Raw genomic sequence first — 21,467 nt, 5'->3', positions numbered from 1 at the left:
GCTCGTGTATATACATTTTGTGTTACAGCTTCATTCCAAAATGCATTCAATTCATTTTCACTTCAAAATTCTACACAACACGCCCGTAATGACAAAGTGAAAAATGTTTGCTCGAAATTCTTGCAAATTTACCAAATATAAAAAAACAAAAATATAACATGTTTATAAATATTCACAGCCTTTATCGTGATGCTCAAACTTGAGCTCAGGTGCATCCTGTTTCTACTGATCTTCTGTCAGATTTTTCCGTGGTCGCTCTGACAGAGCTCCAGCATTAATCTGTGGATAGAGGAGAAACTTCCAGAAGGACAACCATTTCTGAACTTCACCATTCAGGCCTGTGTGGTAGAAGAAAGCCAGTTTTCATTAAAAGGCCAATGACAGCCTGTCTGTCATGTGCAGAAACTTCCCCAAAATAGGTGTACCAAGTTTGTAAAATCATTCTCAAAAAGACCTGAGGCTGTAATTGCTGCCAAAGATGCTTTAACAAATTATTGAACAAAGGCTGAGAATACTTATAAAAATGTTTTGTTTTTTATTTTTTATGGGTTTTTTTCAAGAATTTTAAGCAAAAGTTTGATTTATGGCATAAGTTACAGCCTAGATCTGATGCAGAAGTATAATTCACGTGTTAGCCCTGTTGCCTCACAGCAAGGTGAGGCAACAGGGTTCAGATCTGGGTTCAAAATCTGGGGTCTTTGTGTACAGTTTGCATGTTCTCCACATAACTATATGGGTTCTCTCTGGGTACTCCAAGACATGCATGGGGTTAGCTTAATTGATAACTCACTGTACACTCACTGACTACATTGAACGTTTATTTGGCAGTTTTATTTATACAGCACCAAATCACAAAAACTGTTGTTCAAATGTACTTTATACTGTGAGGTAAAGACTCTGCAGTAACACAAAGAAAATCCCAGCAATCACATGACCCTATATGAGCAAGCACTTGGTGATAGTGGGAAGGAAAAACTCCCTCTTAACAGGAAAAAACCTTTAGCAGAACCAAGCCCATGAAGGGGCTGCCATCTGCCACGACAGGTTGGGGGTGATCAGAGACACTCCTCATCCCTATGTGTTAGCCCTTTGACAGATTGGCAACCTTTCCAGGGTGTACCCTGCTTCACACTCCATGGCAACTGGGATTAAGCCCCAGCAACGCTGGACTGGATAAGAAGAAGAAGATGGTCGGATACATTATGGAATAATATATTGATATATTGATTGTTGTTGTTAAAAGTTTTAACAATGAACATTTGTGTAAACTTTAAGTCAATTTAGTCACAAAAATCAGTCATTCAATTTTTTCCATAACACCAATAAACACTACTATACTAATTATGTATTTAATAAAACAATTCGCAAAATAAAAGGAAATGTTTAATTACGAAGGATATAACAGATAAATGTGTAACCTTTATTTTATGTGGCACTCTAGTTTAGTGTAGTGTTTGTTTGTTTTTTATTTAACGTCATTTTCATACTTTTTCATACTTTTTTGTTGTTGTTTTGCTTTTGTTTGTTTGTTTGTTTGTTTTACATTGTCCATTGAAGCCCTGTTCGTAAGTTACACAAGGTGTTTTACGAATTCTATCCAATCAGCTGGCACAGGTAGTGATAGACAGAGCCCTGAGCAAGTCATTCAGCTGTTCTGGTGATAGAGCAGTCCGACCGCCAATCAAGCATACTAGTCTAAGTAAGGGGCGGGGTTTATGCATTGTAGCGGAAGAGAATGCGGCGGTCCTTCCTTTTCTAGCCGACTTGGCTGAAGTCTACCCAGGACTACACTGACGGACTTTATTGAAGTTTCTGCCGCGGTGCCCCCCAAGTCCTGACATGGCCCCCAGCACGCAGCTAAAGGAGGCGATAGCCGATGTGCAGGACGGCATTCGTGCCATCCTGCTTGGACCTCCTGGAGCTGGGAAAGGGACTCAGGTGAGAGCAGAGATATCCAGACGTGCTAATAAGCTAGCATTAGCTGTTAGCGGCTAGCCTGAAATATCAGTAGTGTATTGTAGGCGCATGGTCGGTGCTAATGCTAGCCTGCCAGGCTTCAGAGACAGCTGCCATTAGATAATGTGTCAATCTCTTTATCTCTAGGTATATGTTCTAATCTTCTATGTAATAATGACATTTACTCTCATAACGACCTCATTAATGTCTGAGTTTCTGAGAAATTTCAATCCATTATCTGCTTTTAGCTTCACAGTGAAGTGCATACTGAAACCTGTACAAACCAAACTTGTTATAGCTAGTTTAATGTATGTCTTTTTTTTTTATTTTGGTGGCGTTTTGAAATAAAAGTTTAATACTGGACTCCTTCCTAAAGCAGTTTTTACGTTTGTTATTATATATTGAGTATACTATGCTGTTCACAGGCTACAGAAGCATAAAATTGTTTTAAGTTCACAACTGAACCAAAAACTTTTTATACGAATAGAATAGAATAGCCTTTGTCATTGTACAGGGTACAACGAAATTGGAGTGCCACTCCCTTGGTGCAAAAATACAATAATAAATATAAATGTAAAATATAAAAGGTGCAATAAAACAAACAATAGTAAGTACAATATATACAGGATAGCAGCATTAATATAATGACAGTAAGAATAGCAGCATAATAATTGACGGTGACAGTATGGAGTAGCTAAGCAGTTTCAATTGTTTTTGTGCTTATTTACTATGGTGATGGCTCTGGGAAAGAAGCTATCCCTGAATCTGTTTGTCCTGGTTTTATGTGACCTGTACCGTCGGCCTGATGGTAATAGTTCAAACACTTGATTGCTGGGGTGAGAATGGTCCTTGATGATATTGCCAGCTCTGCTGAGGTACCGAGAGTTTGCAATGACCTCCAGGCTGGGCAGAGAGCAGCCAGTGATCTTCTGGGCTGTGTTGATGACCCTCTGCAGTGCTTTCCTGTCTGCAGCTGAGCACCCTGCATACCATGTTGTTATGCCGTACGTTAGGATGCTCTCTATGGTGGCTCTGTAGAATGTCACCAGCAGCCTCTCCTCCAGGTTGTTCCTCCTGAGCACTCTCAGAAAGTGGAGACGCTGCTGGGCCTTTTTTTACCACCGCCGTGGTATTTGCAGTCCAGGAGAGATCATCAGAGATCTGCACGCCCAGAAACCTCATGGAGATATGAGATATGAAGCAGCTGAAAAAGTACAAACCCATATTTATAAAAAGCTGCAGATTCAGTTTAATACTTTGTTATTAAAATTAGTTTTCCTATTGTTTTTCTTTAAAAACCTGGAGCATCTGTGGTTTATTTTAAATAACGTTGTGTTGTTGTTGATGGGTGAATTGTTCACAATAATGCTGAAAACAGTTCTCGATGTTTACATGTGAATATTTGCTTTTTATTGTATTTATTGTTGTAAAATTGTGGTAAAAAAAATCATTTAGTGTCATATTCCTTAATTAAAGATCAATAAAAACATTTACCAGGTAAGACAGTGACCTTTTATATAACTGTAAACTGTATCGTTCAGAATAGTACTCCATTTCTCTTTTTTTTTTTCAGATTTTAATAAGTAATCTTTACATATAAATACATCAGTTGTAAATTAAAAACAATAGCCAGCATTCAGTACCTGAGAAACTTCCCAGGGAGCCTGCAACCGGAGCTGCAGCAGTGATACATAAATACTAGAGTGTGGAGAAAACTCAGATGGAAGTCTGAGAAGACCAGTTGCATATCAGTGGGTTTCCTTAGAATTATATTGTGCAAAACTGGAATTTCTTCAGCATTTCATTGGCATGTAAGACTCCAGTGTCGCAGTTACATAACTCTGAAGAATTTCTGTTGCAGCTGTGTAGAGCGCTGAAACCCAGATGTCTGTGTCAGTGTGACCTTCGTCGTTGTGTCCTGCAGTTCACTGTGCAGTCCTCTCTGATCAGGCACATGGACGTGTCTGATAGCACAGACACGTGCTGTCAGTATAGATCCATGTGTTTGCTCTCATTTGTTTAGTGTTGTCATTTGTGTTGAGTGCTTTGTTTTCCCAAAAGCACTCTGTTGCAAACCCCATTTTAGTATCACCGATATTGGAGCGATCAAGTGTTTTAAATAAAGCTTCAGCGTCAATTTTATTTCTATAACACGTTTCTTTACATGTACACTCGGTGTGCTTACCAAAAGAGATTAAAGGGTCGCAGTGCATTAAGGCAATAAAAAAAAACAACAACGACAACAACACAGAGTTAAAACAGGTGTGTAGGTGTGTGACAATAAAAAGGAAAATGATTAATTATGTTGTGCACAAGCAGGAATGATAGTTGTTGGTTCTGGTTTTGTTTTTTTTTCTTTTCTTCAGGATATGTCAAGATTCCCTAAATTATAAATTTTTACTGAATGAATAATCAATAGTATGAATCGGTCAGTGGTGAAAATAATTGTTAGCTGGAGATGTTGAAGTATTGGACATTGCTGGCATCCATGCAGCATGTGCTCCACTGCAGTTGAGGCCTTGTCTAAATTAATAAGCACACCTTTGTTGGTTAAGGAACTTCACTCTCTTATGATTTTAATGAGCTTATATAAATTATAACCTTTGACTTCATTAGTTGCAACATATAAAGAGAATGTCTTCTAATCTTTAATCCTCAGATGAGTTGTGAAAGTGAAAGCTACGCTGTCTAGAAGGTCGAGAGCTACACAGATCAGTCTGTGGTGCTGAAAACTTTCTTTTCAGAGCCTTATGCTCAGAAACCTACATCATGGTTTTCTTTGTCAGTGGTGCAGGAAGTGTTTGTTCATCAGTGTTTAGGTCAACAGCCAAATATTTCCTTCAGTTGGTGTTTGGTAGTGATGAATAATGGTTCCATATTAAAAAACACTTTCTCTCCCCTGCAGGCCCCTCGGCTAGCAGAGAAATACTGCGTTTGCCACCTGGCGACTGGAGACATGCTGAGGGCCATGGTGGCTTCAGGCTCCGAGCTCGGCAAGAGGCTGAAGGAGACGATGGATTCTGGCAAACTGGTAACTGCTCTTCTATTCATGATCTCTCTATATACTTATCTTCCTGTCCCTTTGTCTCCTCTGAGGTTTTTATTGACTTTGCAGCTCGTCATCCCGAGTCTTTGATGACATCTCATGTTTTCCTTGTATTACAATTACTTCCTTCCTTACCTTCCTTCATGTTAAATCTCAGCCATATACGGGCAGAAGTGATGAGCTGTGTGAAACTGACTGTTTATTTTTATGTTTTACAGTTCTGTTCTAACTGTTGTGCTGGTCTGTCACATTGTATGCCAACATTTTATCAGTCCTTCATGCACATTCAGAACACACATTTCTGCAGTGATGGTTCCAATAAAGTTTATTACAATCACATGACTGTATCAACAATAATGCTAAAACAAAACTGAGAGGCATGAAGAGAAACAAAAAACAATACTCTGCTGACCTGAGTTGTGTGAGGAACTGTTTACATATCAGAGGCACAAATTAAATACTCTGCTGACCCCCAAGATTTTTGTTTTGAATGGGGAAATGTTGGGATGAGAATCTTGTTGATTTTTAAAGCCATTTTATTCTGTATCATAATAAATTGGTGTACAAATCTTGAGATGTCTATGCTTGTGATTCTGTGGCCACTTAAGTCTCTTTTATGTCAAAATTCACTTCTGTAACATTTGTAGGCGTCTGTGTGTTTTCCTCTATATTTGTGTTTATGTCCAGCGATGCATGTTTGTGCAGCTGCTGCAGAGCTCTTTGTCCCCATCCGTTTCATCTCCCAGCATGTAACCGAGGTTCCTGGTGTAATTTGCTCAGAGCTTTTTCCGATTGTGATTTTCTGCCATCTGTGTTTGACTCTCACTGTTTGGTGCTGTTTGCTCTTATTTGTGCACTCCAATATACATTTCCTGTTGTTGTATAGAAAGATTTTGTACTGACATGAAATAAATGTATAAAATCAGTAGAGGTGGGAATCACCATACATCCCACGATACGATACTATCACAATACTTAACGCACGATACGATATTATTGCAATTTTTAAAAATATTTTGCGATATTCAGATTCTGTACATAAAGGTAAACTTTATCAATATTCATTTTATCTAATAACAAAGTCTCACACTCAGTCTTTCTCTCATTTCAGTCAGTTTTATTGTTGACAAACTGAACGGTTTGTATTACAGTCTAGTCCAACTTAACTGAATGCAACCATCTGGTACAATTATAGCTATTCTGAACTATGCAATTTGTGAAAACTATGCAGCCCCTTCAGCAACTGAAGAATTTGAAAGTAAATTAAAATAAAATATTATTTTACATTAAATAAAAAAGTTTTAAACTTAATTAAAATAAAACATGTCTTAAATTAAAATAAGCAAACTCATGTTTATTGCTGCCATAAAAAAAGTTAAACACATTTGGACAGTGAAGGAATGTCAGGATTCTTGCTCAGAAAAAGGAGCTGATCAACATGCTCTGAAGTAAGAGCATGTTCCAGTCCACAAAAACTTCTTTTGTAACAAAATATCGATTTCTGCTGTCCCTGTATCGATACATTGTTAGCAAACAAAATATCACGATACTACACAGTATCGATTTTTTCCCCCACCCCTAAAAATCAGTATCTTTAGCTGAGGCCAAAATATTGTTGCTTGATAAAGAGGAGTTTTTGTGTCCCTGCAGGTCAGTGATGAGATGGTCGTGGAGCTCATAGAGAAGAACCTTGAGTCGCCGGCCTGCAGGAACGGATTCCTGTTGGATGGATTCCCCCGAACGGTCAAACAAGCAGAGATGGTGAGGACTTAATTTATTAGTGTTTTGGTGCGTTTTTAATGTTGATTTAATAATTCATGAACAACGAGTTTGCTTTACTTTAAATACAGATTGGCTAATGAAGAGATTAAACAAACTAGTTTTAATGTTGATTCATGAGAACTGAGCATGCTAGTAGGTTTCTTTTTCAGCTCGAACTTTTCCCCAGTTTAAGAGTGAGTGTGTGTGCGTGTGTGTGTGTGTTCCTGTTTCTCTTTATTATTATTATTCTAGTTACTCTGTTCTTTGCTGGTTAACTACTCCCTCAGTTTTCATCTGATTTTCAACATTCAAACTGTTCTGCTCCTTCTGCTAATTTCTGCTATATCTTTTGGTGCTCATAACTTTTATACTTTTGGAAATATTAAGCTTTTTATGCCATTTTTTTGCCCAATTAAAATGAATGGACCACATTACAAGTGTGATCACCAGTTTAGGTCGCTGAGGTGAGCTGTGTTTTAGCTCTGTGAGATGAACAGCCCTTCTGAGAGCAGTAGGCCCGGGTTTGAATCCTGCTCATGGCAACATTTTTTTTTTCAGTAGACCGTTCAGCTTCTTTAACTCTTTTCAGCACAAATTTCAGCTTCTTCACCTCTTTTAGCACAAATTTCATCTTCTTCGCCTCTTTTCAGCAGACACTTCTGCTTCTGCTGTTTTCAGCATATTCCACTATATGGCATTCACACTGCATTTTCACAGGAAATGCAACTTTTTCTAGTGTCTACATTTCATTTTCTTTTTTCAGTTTCAACTTTCCAAACAAATTGATAACACACACAAACTCTAAAACTACTTTCGAAAATATATTAAACCTAGAACTCAGAATAACCAGGCTAAAATTAATGGATGCATTTAGTTCTAGGTGGCATAATTAATCTTTTTAAAGGGGTTTTGTGACCATTGTCCTCATCTACTTTTTTTTTTTTAAGTTTCTTCGAACTTCACGGAGAAAAACAAAGCTTTTATTAAAGTTTAATAACATACACCTGAAAACAGTAGTGTTGTACAGACGGTTGTCAAAAAAGTCAGTTTGTACTTTACAGCAGATTTTAGTTGTTTGACTTCCTGTGTTTGTCTCTTCAAGCTGGACGACTTGTTGGACAAGAGAGACGAGAAGCTGGACTCTGTGATCGAGTTCTCCGTCGATGATTCTCTGCTGGTTCGCAGGATCTGTGGCAGGTGGGAGTCAGTATGACAGAAAATGATTTATTCAAGACCAGAGAAAGAGTGTGGTTTATTTCTCAGGCGGGTAGCAAGTGGACAATAAGGGCAAGTTGGTGCTTTTCCTTCGAGTGAGCAGCTCCTCATTCTGTCAGCGTGTTAAACCCACTCAGGTAGAGTAGATTGATTCATGTAGACGGGAGGGTCTGGGACAGTGAGATAATGTTAAGGAGAAATGGAGCGTGAAAGCACATGATTAGCAAAAAGTAGCCTGAAGGCGATTGAGCATCCTGCAGCGAGAAGGTTTGCAGATTAAATTCTTGGAGAAGTCGACGTGTCCGTCCCTGATGGGACATGCTGAATACCAAAGCTGCTCAGTGCCTGGCTGATACTCCAAGGAGCTTGGAAAGAAAGCGTGTGTCAGTATCAGCTGCTGATAATGACTAATGCCCTTTTTCACAATTTTGCCCATGTGATGACCCACATGATCAATAGTGAATCAACAACTAGATTTTAAATGCTTTGTACTCTCCACCATTTGGTTTTAGAACTGAAGAAGCTTCTTGGATAAGACGTAAAACGTCCAAGAAGTCGAGTCGCCTTCTTTCCAAGCTCTTTAGACTTCAATGATCTGGTTACGGATTTTAACTCTAAAGGGACACGTGCGCAGAAAAAAACATTATATTCTAATATCTGAATAACGTTGATGTAATTCATGGCTCTCAAGCAGCCACAATAAAGATTTTCACTGTAAACACAGCTACTATTTACCAGGTGATGAGCCCACAGAGTAGTCTCTTGGTTTTGTTGATCCCCTAACCACTAATAAGCCTGTGTATAAACAGAAACTTGGCAACTAGGTGATGAACACACAGCATTTTGCAGCTGAAGAGGCAGATATTTTAATCATAGGAAGAAGCTAACAAAAGAGTGGATTTTAATGCTTGCATTCGCTGAATGGCCACGTCATTCATAATGTAACTCCGCATCTGCTGAATGTGTAATAAGGCATCCATATTCAGTATATCAGCTCCAATAAGTGTCCACACAGGGCTTGGTTTAGCAACAGAATATCAGTAGAACAAATTATATTCATAGTGGTAACGTTTTATTTAAATGTTTTATCATTTTTGTTGTGAAGCACTTTGTGGTGATCATATTAAAGTGCATTTATTTTTACTTTTTGTATTTCTGTAACTATAAATGAAAGTTTACTGAAGTAACTTCTTTAATGTGGATTATGTAGTAATTTAGTAATCAGCCATGTACTCATGATGTTTGTCAGTTAGCTATATCCAGAATGCTAGTCTGCTGAAAGCTGCAATGCCTGATTGAGACATCTGCAGTGAACTTTGGTGGCGTGTCACCTGTGTACAAAGCCAAAACCACAGGGGTTTGCGGTTACACATAACTCCTGTGGTTTTGCTGTATAACTTGAATATAACTTGAGTATAACTTGAACCTCAGTGAAGGTCACTGAGGTTCAAAGTAAACTGGAAATGCATCAGAGTAATGGAGTTTATTCTGGTACATTTCAGAACAATGCATCGGTTATTCTGAATTCTGATTCATCATTATTCATTCCTCATTCTATCGCTATTACATTGCTATTACATTGCTATTACATACTGTTACAAGATTTGCATTCAGCTTGTTGAGAAAGTCAGCACTGGTGAACTGAAACAAAAATTTGTTACTTTCTGGTCTGACCTAATGTTTGCGTAAGCTGTACATGTTGAAATGACAGAAAGTACTAAGTTATAATTGTTACTACTTGCTTTCTTTGGTGTGTTTCTTTCCCTTTTACTTTTGTTCTTATGCAGTGCATTAATACGTCTAATGATCTACAAAACAAGTCTCGGAACACTCAGTATGAGACTCTGAGCCCTGAATCGAAGCTGACCCACACTCTGAACACGCAGACGTATCTTCACAAACATTCATCTGAACATTTGTCAAAATTTTCGAGAGTCTCTGTGTGGAATTATTCATTGGTGTTCCCCTTCTTCACTATACCCACTCCACATTATTCACACGTCACACTGAATAGAAAGCATATCTAGTTTACAGAGAGTCATCTTTCTCTCTGCGGGGGTCCTTTTTGAAGAGACTTGCGCCTTTTCAAGCCCAAGTAGGACAAGGGCATCATGTGGGATGGAAAAAAGGACAGTTAAGTAGTTAGTGAGTCACCGTGGTTGTCAAACCTCCTTCGCTCTTGCTCTGATTTCTTTAACGTCCTTGTCCTGTGCTCTGCTTCCGCTTACCATCTTCCCTGTTTCCCCAGACTAATTCATCAGCCGAGCGGCCGCTCCTACCATGAGGAGTTCAACCCCCCCAAAGAGCCCATGAAGGATGACGTAAGTACTTTCCACCCACTTAGAAACCATTTCTGGCTAAATTGCCACCCACCCAAAATGCCAGCCTGGAAACCACCAGAAAGATTTAGATCGGTGTTTTCATGCATTTAGGATTAATCAGTGCATTTTCTCAATTAAGTAGAGCCACTAATCTGCTCTTAAAGAGCAAAATGTATCACAAACGAGTGGAGCAAATAAATCAACTCGAACAAATGTTGATGTTATGCGAGGATAGCCAGAAAAAACACAAAATGCTGTTTTTAAATGATGATTTCATTTATTACCCCAAAAAAAGCTATCCAAACCTACCTGACCCTGTGTGCAAAAGTAAATGAACCCCCCCCAAAAATCATGAATTAACTATGATAAACCAGATTTTTTGTGGAAAGCGGAGTTCAGTTTCAGCTTCCACACCCAGGCGTGATTATTGCCAGACTTGCTGAATCAAAAAATCACTTCAACCTCTCTGATAAAGCGAAGTAGGCTAAAAGATTGCATCATGATCACAAGCAACACATCTTGCCTAAAGATGTGTCTAAAGAAACAACCGAGAAACAAAGTCTGTGTCTGGAAAGTGTTACCAAACTATTTCTAAGGCTTTGGGAATCCAACAAACCACGGTGAGAGCCATTATGCGAAAGTGGAGTAAATTTGGAACAGCGGTGCACCAACATAGCTATTTAACAATAAGAAAGAGACTGGGCAAAAGTGGCATCCATGGGAGATGAACAAAAAGGCTCGTCTGATATTTAGCAAATATATCTTGATGATCCCCAAGACTTTAGAGAAAATATCCTGTGGCCTGATGAGACAAAAGTCAAACTTTGTAAAGTTTTGGAAGGTTTGAATCCCGTTACATGTGGAGTAAAATGAACATGGCATTTTATTTTTTTTTTAAAAACATACCAGCAGCCAAACATGATGTAGTGTGATGGTCTGCTTTGATGCTTCAGGCCCGGGATGACTTGTCTTAACTGATAGAACCATGAATTCTGCTCTCTATCAGAAAATCCTGTAATGTCAAGCCATCATTTTGTGCCCTGGGTTACTTGGGTTAAGTAGGAGGACTATGATCTGAAACACACCAGCAAGTCCTCCTCTTATTGGCTCAAAAATTTAAAAAAATGTTTTGCAGTGGCCTGGTCAAAGTCCAGACATAAACCTGATTGAGATGTTTTGGCAGGACCATAAACAGGCCGTTTATTCCCAAACTCTCCAATGTGGCAACAATAAGAGTGGGCCAATATCCTCCACAACGATGTGAAAGACTCATTGCGAGTTATCACAAACACTTAGATTAGGCCGCCTCCTTTGTTTAAACAGCCATCTACTAACTTTATTTTTTAAAAATGTTTTTAAAATAATGAAGTGCTACCAAGTTATTTCAGCCTGGCAGGTGGCAAAAGTTCATTTTATGATGGTTAAAAACACATTTCACGCACAAAAGACCTGAAGTTCATTTGCTGTTTTAATATGAGTTTGGAAAAAGGTCAGTGTGAAGCTTTCTAGAAACATGATGCTAGAAATTGTGATGATAACTAATAATAGAGTGGTTTAAACAAAGAATTGCATTTCTTTAATTATATTAATAGTGTGAGTGGTGGTGTGCTTCAAAGTAGAGTTCAACCAGTGAGTGAGTAGGAGAAGTTGGGCGTTGACCATGTCTGGGTTTATCATACAGAGACTTTACTTGATTGGGCCGCTCGGGTAGCTTAACACCTCCCCAAGTCTCTTTGCTGACTTATATTTAGCTCATCTATGTTAAGGACTGATGAGCTTATAAAATGAGATATCTGTCATCCGCCTATGCTTCACAAGAATCAGTACTCCTACAGTATGTCTGTGAAGCTTCTCAGTCATCCAGGTCATCGTAGTCAAAGGAATTTGCAAAGAAAAGCGTCTGGACAACTTAAAGAAGTCCAGACGCTTTTCTTTGCAAATTCCTTTGACTACTCCTACAGTGTTTGTCAGAATTTAGTCAAACTTTGGAGATGATGACCAGTTAGCAGGTCTTCACCGATACCCAAAAGCTGAGTCGCTGCCTGCCAGCCCCTGTGTCCTTTCTTATGTTTTTCCACCGTTTACGTCTCCATTATGGTAGTCCTGGATATCAGTTGGCTGCTTTACAAAGAGTTTCTGATTCAACAGTCCAGCGTACTCAGATTCCACCTGGACTATAGCTGGGACTGTAATTGTTTGTCTGCTCTTGAGTAGACTGGAGGGCTTCTTTAATCAGAGTGTGCTGCAGGTGGAAAACAAGTTCAGGTGGCTGTAGGGCAGAACAAGGACTACCAAATCACAAACACTACCTGTGTTTATGTGTATGGAGGGTTTAAGGTTTGTGGTTCCATCCCTGTCTGCATGCCAAAGTGTCCTTGGGCAAGTTGTTCTCCAATGCATTCATTGGAGAATGAATGTGTCTGAATGTTAGATAAGAACCACTAATGTGTAGAAAAAAGTGTTTGCATAAATGAGGCATGATTCCTCTTTGAAATGTAGTATTCTATGTTCATTTTCACACATCCTGTTACTGCTAAAGTGACAGAGTCTCATTAGGAGTATCTGCTCTTCAAATAGACTCAAGTTGAAGTTCTTATTTTGTAATTTTTGTGGCAGTCTAACCGTGCTCCGTCTGCACGCATGCATGAAAAGGGGAAGCAATATGACTGGAAGTTATCATCTCATGTTTGTTTCTGCTCTTGAAGATGCGGATAAACAACTGTGGAGAACTTTGAGATTTTCCTGAGTTTGTCTCCTGTTTTTCCATGAGTAAATTTCTGTGGATTAAGTAATGTGCAGCAGAGAGACTTAATTTTATGTATTCAGTTTCTCTTTTGGGTTTTATACTTGATATCCTAATGACTGTACAGTTTTATGATTTAGTGAAACTTGCAACAATTCAGTCTGTTTGTGCAGATGTTTAAGGTACTGGTGAACCTAATGTAGCAGAAACTAGCACCAAGCTGGTGTGTGTGTGTGCGCATGTGTTGTTTGAGCACACATTTTGCAACTGTTGTGATGTGGTAATCATGAAACATTACATGCAATGAATGTCAGGTGTGACTGGACCCACAAGTATTGTGTAACAAGAGTGTTTCAAATGTGGGACATGACTGCTGCTGCACCTTGGAGTTGTTTCGGCTTGTCGTTCACCTCCCAGCTTTTGTAATCAGGTGCTGACAGCAGGCACGAGTCTGAGTCTGCAAGCGGGTCTGTCTCTGCAAGTGTTTCTTGTCATACATCAGTGCCGGAGCACAGGGACTCACAGCCGGCACAGGGGGAGATTAATGTGATAGCTGAAAGGAGAGATTCTGCAGAAAAAAATCTGATCCTAAGTCGGTGCTTTGTTTCCTGTTTCTGCTATTTTTCTCTTTCTTCGTGGTTTTTTTTTGTTTTTGTTTTTGTTTCTTTTAATTGTTTGAGGAAAAACCGCTTTTGTTGTTATGGCAACATGTTTCAAAGCTGACTGTGTATGATCGTGTTGTTGTGTTGACATCCCAGTGCACAAAAGCAGTGTTTAATGGTCAGTGAATGACCGGGGCTTAATGCCAGTCCTACTGCACTGTGTGTGTGTGTGTGTGTGTGTGTGTGTGTGTGTGTGTGTGTATGTGTGTGTATGTGTGTGTTACTGTTAACTTCTAGTGTAATGCATTTAACTCTACATTGACACAAAAAAACAATTTGGATTGAGAACTCATTGGTGCTGTCTTTTATGGTTAATTGAAAGATGTTTGGTGAAACTGTATTTAGTATCAAAACAGAAACAACGAATCACATGGTTTTTTGATGAAATATTGTATCAAGCACAAATTGAGGAACCTTTTGCTTTGAAAACTGTCGAACATTAGCTGCTCAGTTTCCGATGCAACACGGGGTTAAACATTACACTGTTACAACATCTTTGAAAACGCGTTGCTTGAGTGTGCTTCAACATTTCATTTGTACAATTTACAGTTAAATACACGGATGTTTTATATTAACTCGGATATTTCTTTTTTAATTAAAGTCCAGTTACATTTTATTTGTATAGCACCAAATCACAACATTTGCATCAACACACTTTATGTTGGAAGGTAAAGACTGTACAATAACATAGAGACTTAAACAATTATATATCTCATAAAGTAAAATTGTATGCAGTCTGGATTAGTCATGTGATATTTATCTTTTTTAAGCAGTTCTTGCACAACTATTGTATTGTCGGGCATTTCTACTTTTAATGTGCTTTACTCTTTGTATGCAATATTTTAAAAAACAAAAAACAGAATAGAAACAAAGAAGAAGTCGTTGTGTATGCAAGAAAGAAGGCAGAAGAGATAAAGATCTGCAAACTCAGAAGAACACAGAGTTTCTGATTCATCTCATGTGTTTTCTTTTTTCTTTGCACTCAGGTGACGGGTGAACCGCTGATCCGCCGCAGCGACGACAATGAGAAGACCCTGCGCTCGCGCCTGGAAGCCTACCACCGGCAGACGTCCCCTCTGGTGCAGTACTACAGTGCCAGGGGTCTGCACACGGCCGTCGACGCTGCCCAGAGCCCAAACGTCGTCTTCGCCTCCATCGTAGCAGCGTTCTCCACCGCCATGGAAATGCCCGCTCGTGCCACAGCCTGTAAAGACCAAGTGTTCTTCATTTAAAGTTTTCCCTCTTTGCCGCATTGCCCTTCACCTGACTGTTTTCATGTTTTCGTTTTTTCTTTTTTCCCCCGCGTGGTGGAGATTATACAAGAGTCGATCGAGTGTCAGAGTGGCAACAAAATGTAACTTTGTGAAGTGTAAACGGGGAAGATGGAGACTCGGTGTGCCATCACGGCTCAAGAAATTCAGCATCATCAATGTTGCAGGAACAGAGCGGATGTAGAGTCGTTTTTGTTATTCTTCATCACAGAAGAAGCCAAAATAGAGCTCATCGATTAGCACCACACTGCTGCTGCTGACACCTTTCACCGTAGAGATGTGAGAAGGTTTTGACATTTAGGCAGAGCAGAACGCCGTGCACGTTTTCATAGATGCTCCTCACCAGAGCGCATTTGAAAATATTGACATTTGTTGCATATTGTTTGCCTTTGCTGGACAGGTTTGCTCTTGTTTAATCAATGGCTTTGCCCTTTTTTCCTTCACCTTTTCTCCTAATATTAGATTAGAGCTTCTGTTTTTCCTAACCAGCTGTACTTGCTGCTCCTTCTTGTCCCTGAATGCATCTGAAGTGCAAGAAAAAGCAAGTCCGGAAGTGGAGTGTGTCACAATAGGAATTATATTCTGAAGTCAGAGGTCTGCAGACTGAACCTCTGCAGCAGGGGTAAAGTTGAGGCAGAGTAATGTTTGTGGCAACAGCCTCAGGTGTGTTCTGAAAACAGGAGGTGAGTTCTTGGCCACAGATTGGCCCCGTGGCCAATGACGCACTCAAGTAGACAATTAAGGTACTTTAAAACCCCGTAGTGCCCGACTGCTGCAATTTGCATCAACACACATACTCACAACTCACTCAGATCTAAACACAGGTATGATTGAGTGTCTACTTTTATATTTAGTATTGCTTTAACTTCTCAAGGCCATCTGTGTCTCTGAGACTCACTGGTAATCAGATTTCCACTTAACTCTAATGGCAAAAGAATAAACGCTGCTTATAAGTTGAGCTTTACCTGACATAAGTTATTTAGCATCAATTTAATGCCGACATTTTCCAAAAATACAAAAATGAGTTTTGCAGTACAATTTATGTACCTATGTGTGAGTTTAAAGCTGTTTTCCCACATGTACTTCAGTCAGGTCAGTGTATTTTTCCACAGAGGGCCTTTTTCCAGAGGAAATGTTTTCTGACATGTTTGCAGTGCTGGAAATAGTTTTTGTGCATTTGGCAAAAAAGCCAGACTGGCCCCTCACTAACTGTGCCAGTCATAAATCTGCTCAATGATACACACAACTTAAAATGCTTTTAAGCAGAGTTAGCAGGTCAAGAATGGAATATCAGTATGCTCGCACATTAGTGGTATTGCTTTAAGTGCTTATAAAATAGTTTTCATTTTTTTTATCTTCACACTTTGACCACCTCAGTTTCCACCTCGATTAAGATCCTCAATGTATGATGCACTTCTGTTTTCTATGCAGATGACATCATGCTTTACCTAAGCCTGCATGCGGTGGGTGTGGTGCAGCACTCTCTGCAGCACGGTGGCAGAGAGAAAAGCTCAAAAGTATGATTGCACTTCATTAGAGGTGATATTGAAAGTACTTGTCACCACAAGTCTTTTTGCCTTTAAAGGCAAAAACATGAGCAGCCTATCAAAACGTTTAGCAGAAGTCTATCACACACGGAGAAATGCACAGTTTGTGTTTTGTATTTCATTTGAAATTGCTCCAGGTGTGTTATCCCAGCAGCCTGAGGCATGCATACCACTAACTAAATGATCAGTTATCTAATATATAAACGTGGTTACTGATTAGTAAGTATCTCTAAAACTCTAAGTGAGTCTTAGAGGTGTGTACATTCTTAAACTCTTGAGATGCTGAAACCATCATCTGATCTGCTGCTCAGAAATTGCTGTTGTCAGTTTTGGATCATTCGATGGTTGGAAGTCGGTTGGAAGTAATGATAAAAATACAGTTAATGTACTGGATTAATGAGCAGTACTCCTAAGAGTTGTAGTGATGCCCATCCCTCTTAAAGATAGTTGCATTCCTCCAGGCAAGGTCTAGAGAAATTGGTTACAGTAGCTGGAAAACAGCTTGACAGTGGATCCAAAAATACCGATCTATTGATATGTGGGAAATTGTAGAACAAGACTCATTTGTGTTTCCTATTATAGTTTGCTACATCAGCAATGAGTCGAGCGCAAACTGGACACTTCCTTCCCCCAGTTTGTTTCCCAGAACACACTTCATCTTTAATACGCCGTAATACTTTAGATTTTTTTAATCAGTATGTACTTTACTGTGAAACAGGATGCTCACTTTTTGTTGTTGTTGCTGAAAGTGTGGCATGATGTCAGCTCAGCCTGTTAATACCAGTAATATTTTTACAGCATTTACAAAGTTTTGGTTCCAACATGTTGTTTCCTTGACGCTGATCCTCAAGACTCCTCATTTACCTGGAATTTTAACAATTCTAACCGCTTCCAAGAATCTGTCAGATAATTTCACATGTCTGAATCTGTGATGACTGATTTGCAACCGGATAACTGACATTTCAGTTTAGTCAGCATGTTTAGTGCCGATGGGTAATTAGAAAGGCTCTCTGGTGGTTAGTTCCTAAAATAACTTTGACCAAACTTTAAGATCTTTGAGCAGACATGAAGACTTTTAGCGGCTATGATTATGTTTTATGATAACACGAAGCTTCGCCACTCTCGAGGTGTAATTTTTCAGCCAAAGCAGGGATCTGTTCACACGAAACCTGCTATCTGTACAGCTACAGATAACTAAGACTTGCAGTGAAGTGTTTAGCAGCTAAAGAGGAAGATGGTTTCCTCTAGAGTTGGTCGTGACCAAAATATAGTTTAAAAAATGATTGAATATTCTTTGGCTGCAAAATGTGTAAAGAAGCAAGTGTTTTGTGACTGTCGCTGTATCGACTTAAAAGGGGACGTGTTCTGCTACTTTCCAGTTTCATATTTACCTTAAACTTGGCTCAGTTCATCCACTGTATGAACTGAGCCGGTTTATCTACTCCTGCTTTTTTATCAGCTCATAGTCAAGACTTGAGAATCAGTTTTGTGGGGCTTCTGCGTGCCTGAGAAGACTATGTGAAACACATCTCCTCTCAATGGCTTCAAACAGATCCAGGAGTACAAAGAAACATGTCTGAATTGGTGTAACTGGAGTTGTGTGAAGTCTGGAGACTTTTAAAGATATGAATATGTGGAGAAACATGGGTGCATTAGTTGAAACTTGGGCCATATTTAATGAGCTTGCTGTGTGTATTTGCAACAGTGTGTGCTGTATATATGTGACAGAAAATGAGGAAAAGACACTACTGTATGTCAGTGTTGTGTATAGTGATTCAGCTTGGGTCTGCTGCCCCTAAGTGGCACAAAATCACTTATTGCAGGGTTGATATATAATGCAATTCTACATTTAAAGACTCATGAACTAAACACACAACAATCATAGTCGTATGAAAATGGCTTTTTACAATGAAGCCATGTCAAGGTCCTTTTTCCCCTCTAAAGATGCTTGTTTATTATTTATTTATTTTACTTCAGAGGTCTGAAAAATGGAGATCAAAAGTTACATTTTTAACTGTGAACTTTACTTTTTTAAACTTGTTTCTGTGCTGTGCGTCAGGGTCTCTGAGCATCAGCACTGACATCACTTTGTGTGACGTCACAAGGATCAGACAGACGAGCTGAAGGACGATTGCTAAAACCTTAACAGTAGCTACTACAAGGAAATGTTTTAGGTTCAGTCTTTTTTGTTTCTGCAGCTCCCAAACGTGTCTTTTATATTTAACCTTTTTTTGTTGTTTGTTTTGATGGTGGCTGTTTCAGATCAAACATGTTATCAGTTGTGATCTAAAAGCAAAACCAATAAAGGAAACAAAGAACGCCTTCACAAGTAGAGGCTTCCAAAGAATACCGTTTAATCTCGTTTCATCTTGTTTCTGTAGTTTCCACTCATTTTTATGTTTGCTGAACCAGTTTTAGCTGTAAAATGTTTTTTTTAAATGTTCTTCTACAAACAACACAGCCTTTAGATTTTCCTGTTGTATCCTCTTTGTGCGTTCATCCTTCACTCCTCTGTTCCTCCTTGACCTTTTGAGCCGCCTCCTTCCTCTGTAGTCACCTGGTGTTCAGTAGAAGCTTCTTGCATGCAGACTGTGTTACCTTCCCCTTTCCCTTGAATGCTGATGCATTTTTAGTCTCTCCCGGCTGTTGTGATGAAAAACGATAACAGATGTTCGGCGCTCCCGGGAGGCAGATTTCAGACCGTTACTCAACACAATGAGACGATTTCATGCTAAATTTACCTTAATATTCCATGCTGTGTTTTGTGATGCCTCCAATGCCTTTTGTCACTCTTTGAAAGCTGTGAATGTACACATGCTATAGTTTAATCTGATTCAAAGCCTGGATGTTTTTGTCCACCTTAAATGCAATTTTTTATGGGCTTGTGAGATAGACAGGAGTACTTTTTTTTTTTTTTTTTTGACCGAGGAAGATTTGTTTTTGAAGTCATGCCTGGTTACTTTTTCTCTAGAAATTCACTCAAAACTTTTCTTTCCTTCTCCCCCTTGTCTTCCAGCTGGTTGAGTTCAGAGCTGCTCCATGCCCACCGAGGCGAAGGACTGGAGCTGGCAAACAGCTCAGGTGGGCAGAAAAACGGAGGGGAGGGTCAGGCAATAAGAGGGGACTCCTTAGACTGAATAAGTTAAGGTTGCTTTTGGGTTTTTGCTGCACATTTCTATTTCAAGTAGATCATGACAGGGATAAACAAAGCCATCTTGTTGTCACAATCCTCATGTTTTCCCTTCTAATAAATTTCCTGCTTTTCTACAATCATCAAATCTTGTGCATTTTGTTTTTCACTCGAGTCTCCAACTGTGAAATTCACTTGGCCTTTAATGTGAGAAATAAAATCATAAAATATCATGTATGAGTACCGTGACATTTCATGCACGTTTTCCATCGAATGTCCGCACGTTTGTTGCTTGTGGTTTGACATTTCACAGCCTGAAGTGACACATAGAAAGGTTGGGGTTAAAGTCAGGGTATCAGTAATGGTGTGCAATGAGGAATGAAGTGACTTCATATTTAACAGTTCCAGATATCACAGACTCGTGTCTGAAGGATCTAAGACTTATATGAATGATGAGAAATACACTAAAGTGGAGATGTTTTCAAATTATCTCAGAAGTTCAGAAATTGGACACAACGTATAAAAATATACCTTAAAGGTATTTCAGTAAAACAAATACAGGATGACAAAATGGCTCAATACAGTAAAAGGACCTCGGTTAAACAGAGGAAAAGCTTGTTTGTTTTTAAAGTGTCTCAATAATCACAAGTCAAAGTAAGTAAAATAATTTAAATACTGCATAAAATGACAAAATGGCTTATTTTTATTAAAAGAAATACAAGTCTGGTAAGGATCGGTGAGTTTGTGCGTAAAAGTGATTGACAGAAACAGTTATAATAAACCAAATACGATGAAACAAAGGCATAAATCACAACTTTCAGTTCAGAGCACAGCACAGTGGAACTTGGTGAGAGGAGCCAGAGTTTCCATTGCCTTAGGCGCAAAGCTGTCAGGGGCACATCAAAGACGTCTCCTCATTAACTTGGATAAAAACTTACCATCCAAACTTTAATAGAGCTAAAGTACATGTGCAAAATCTGCTGCTTGGAAACATCTTGGAGCTTAAGAGTGATATATAACTGAATGTCATCTGCAAAGCAGTGTTGGAAATTTGCTCAAAATGTGCTGAAGAGGAAACGATAAAGGTCCCAAAACAGGACACACATTAGACCAGATGTGAAAGAGGACCTGAACTTGGCCAAACTTGGTTTTCTGTGGCTGTTTCTAATTTTTATTAATACTTTTTGATTTGATCTATAATTGATTAGACGATTGATTTTTAAGAGTGAGTGACAGAAATGTTAAAAGAAGCAGGGACTTGGATCAGAAACCACTGAAGCATTGATTATGGTGAGCACACAGAGGCCGACAGACTGAAAGACATTTTTTGACAAAGGTGCAGGTACAATGTCAAGAGAGCACAAGGATGTTTTTATTGAATGAGTGAATTTTACCAAGTTTCTAAAACAACAGACACCAAAGATGGAGAAGGAGAAATTATATTTTTCACATTACTGTTTTTGTTTGTTATTGAAAGAATGTAAGAACGTTTTCACAATCATCTTAAAAAAATGCGACAGCATGCGGGTCAGGTTAAAACTATCACTAACCGTGCTGAATAACCTTTCAGGTTTGCCTCTTACCTTTGAAATCTGGTTTGAAACATAGGCCACCCTCACATCTCTCACTAAAAAAACTTACAGATCTTTTAGAGCAAGGACGTGAACGAGTCGATCTCCACAAGCGCTCAACAACAAGAATGCTTTAGTCAGAGAAAACCGTCAATTATCCAAGAGAAAGATTATGAAACAGGAACTAGTCTTGTTTTAACTGGACTTGCATTATCTAAAATGGAAAGATGATGATCATTAACCT

The 21,467-nt window shown here is 39.0% G+C and overlaps 1 protein-coding gene across 1 annotated transcript; it reads left to right on the top strand.

Annotated features, from left to right (window-relative positions):
• The first annotated feature begins 1,740 nt into the window (after positions 1–1,740).
• ak2 (adenylate kinase 2) lies at positions 1,741–19,800 on the top strand. The gene is made up of 7 exons (XM_019350926.2): positions 1,741–1,938; positions 4,862–4,987; positions 6,653–6,763; positions 7,866–7,960; positions 10,227–10,299; positions 14,691–14,910; positions 19,539–19,800. The coding sequence occupies exons 1-7, from the start codon at positions 1,840–1,842 to the stop codon at positions 19,544–19,546; spliced, it is 732 nt and encodes a 243-aa protein (XP_019206471.1). The 5' UTR covers positions 1,741–1,839; the 3' UTR covers positions 19,547–19,800.
• Positions 19,801–21,467: the final 1,667 nt, after the last annotated feature.

Source organism: Oreochromis niloticus, linkage group LG22 (genome assembly GCF_001858045.2).
Source record: "Oreochromis niloticus isolate F11D_XX linkage group LG22, O_niloticus_UMD_NMBU, whole genome shotgun sequence".
NCBI classification, from domain to species: Eukaryota; Metazoa; Chordata; class Actinopteri; order Cichliformes; family Cichlidae; genus Oreochromis; species Oreochromis niloticus.
This window is presented reverse-complemented; position numbering and strand designations above follow the sequence as displayed.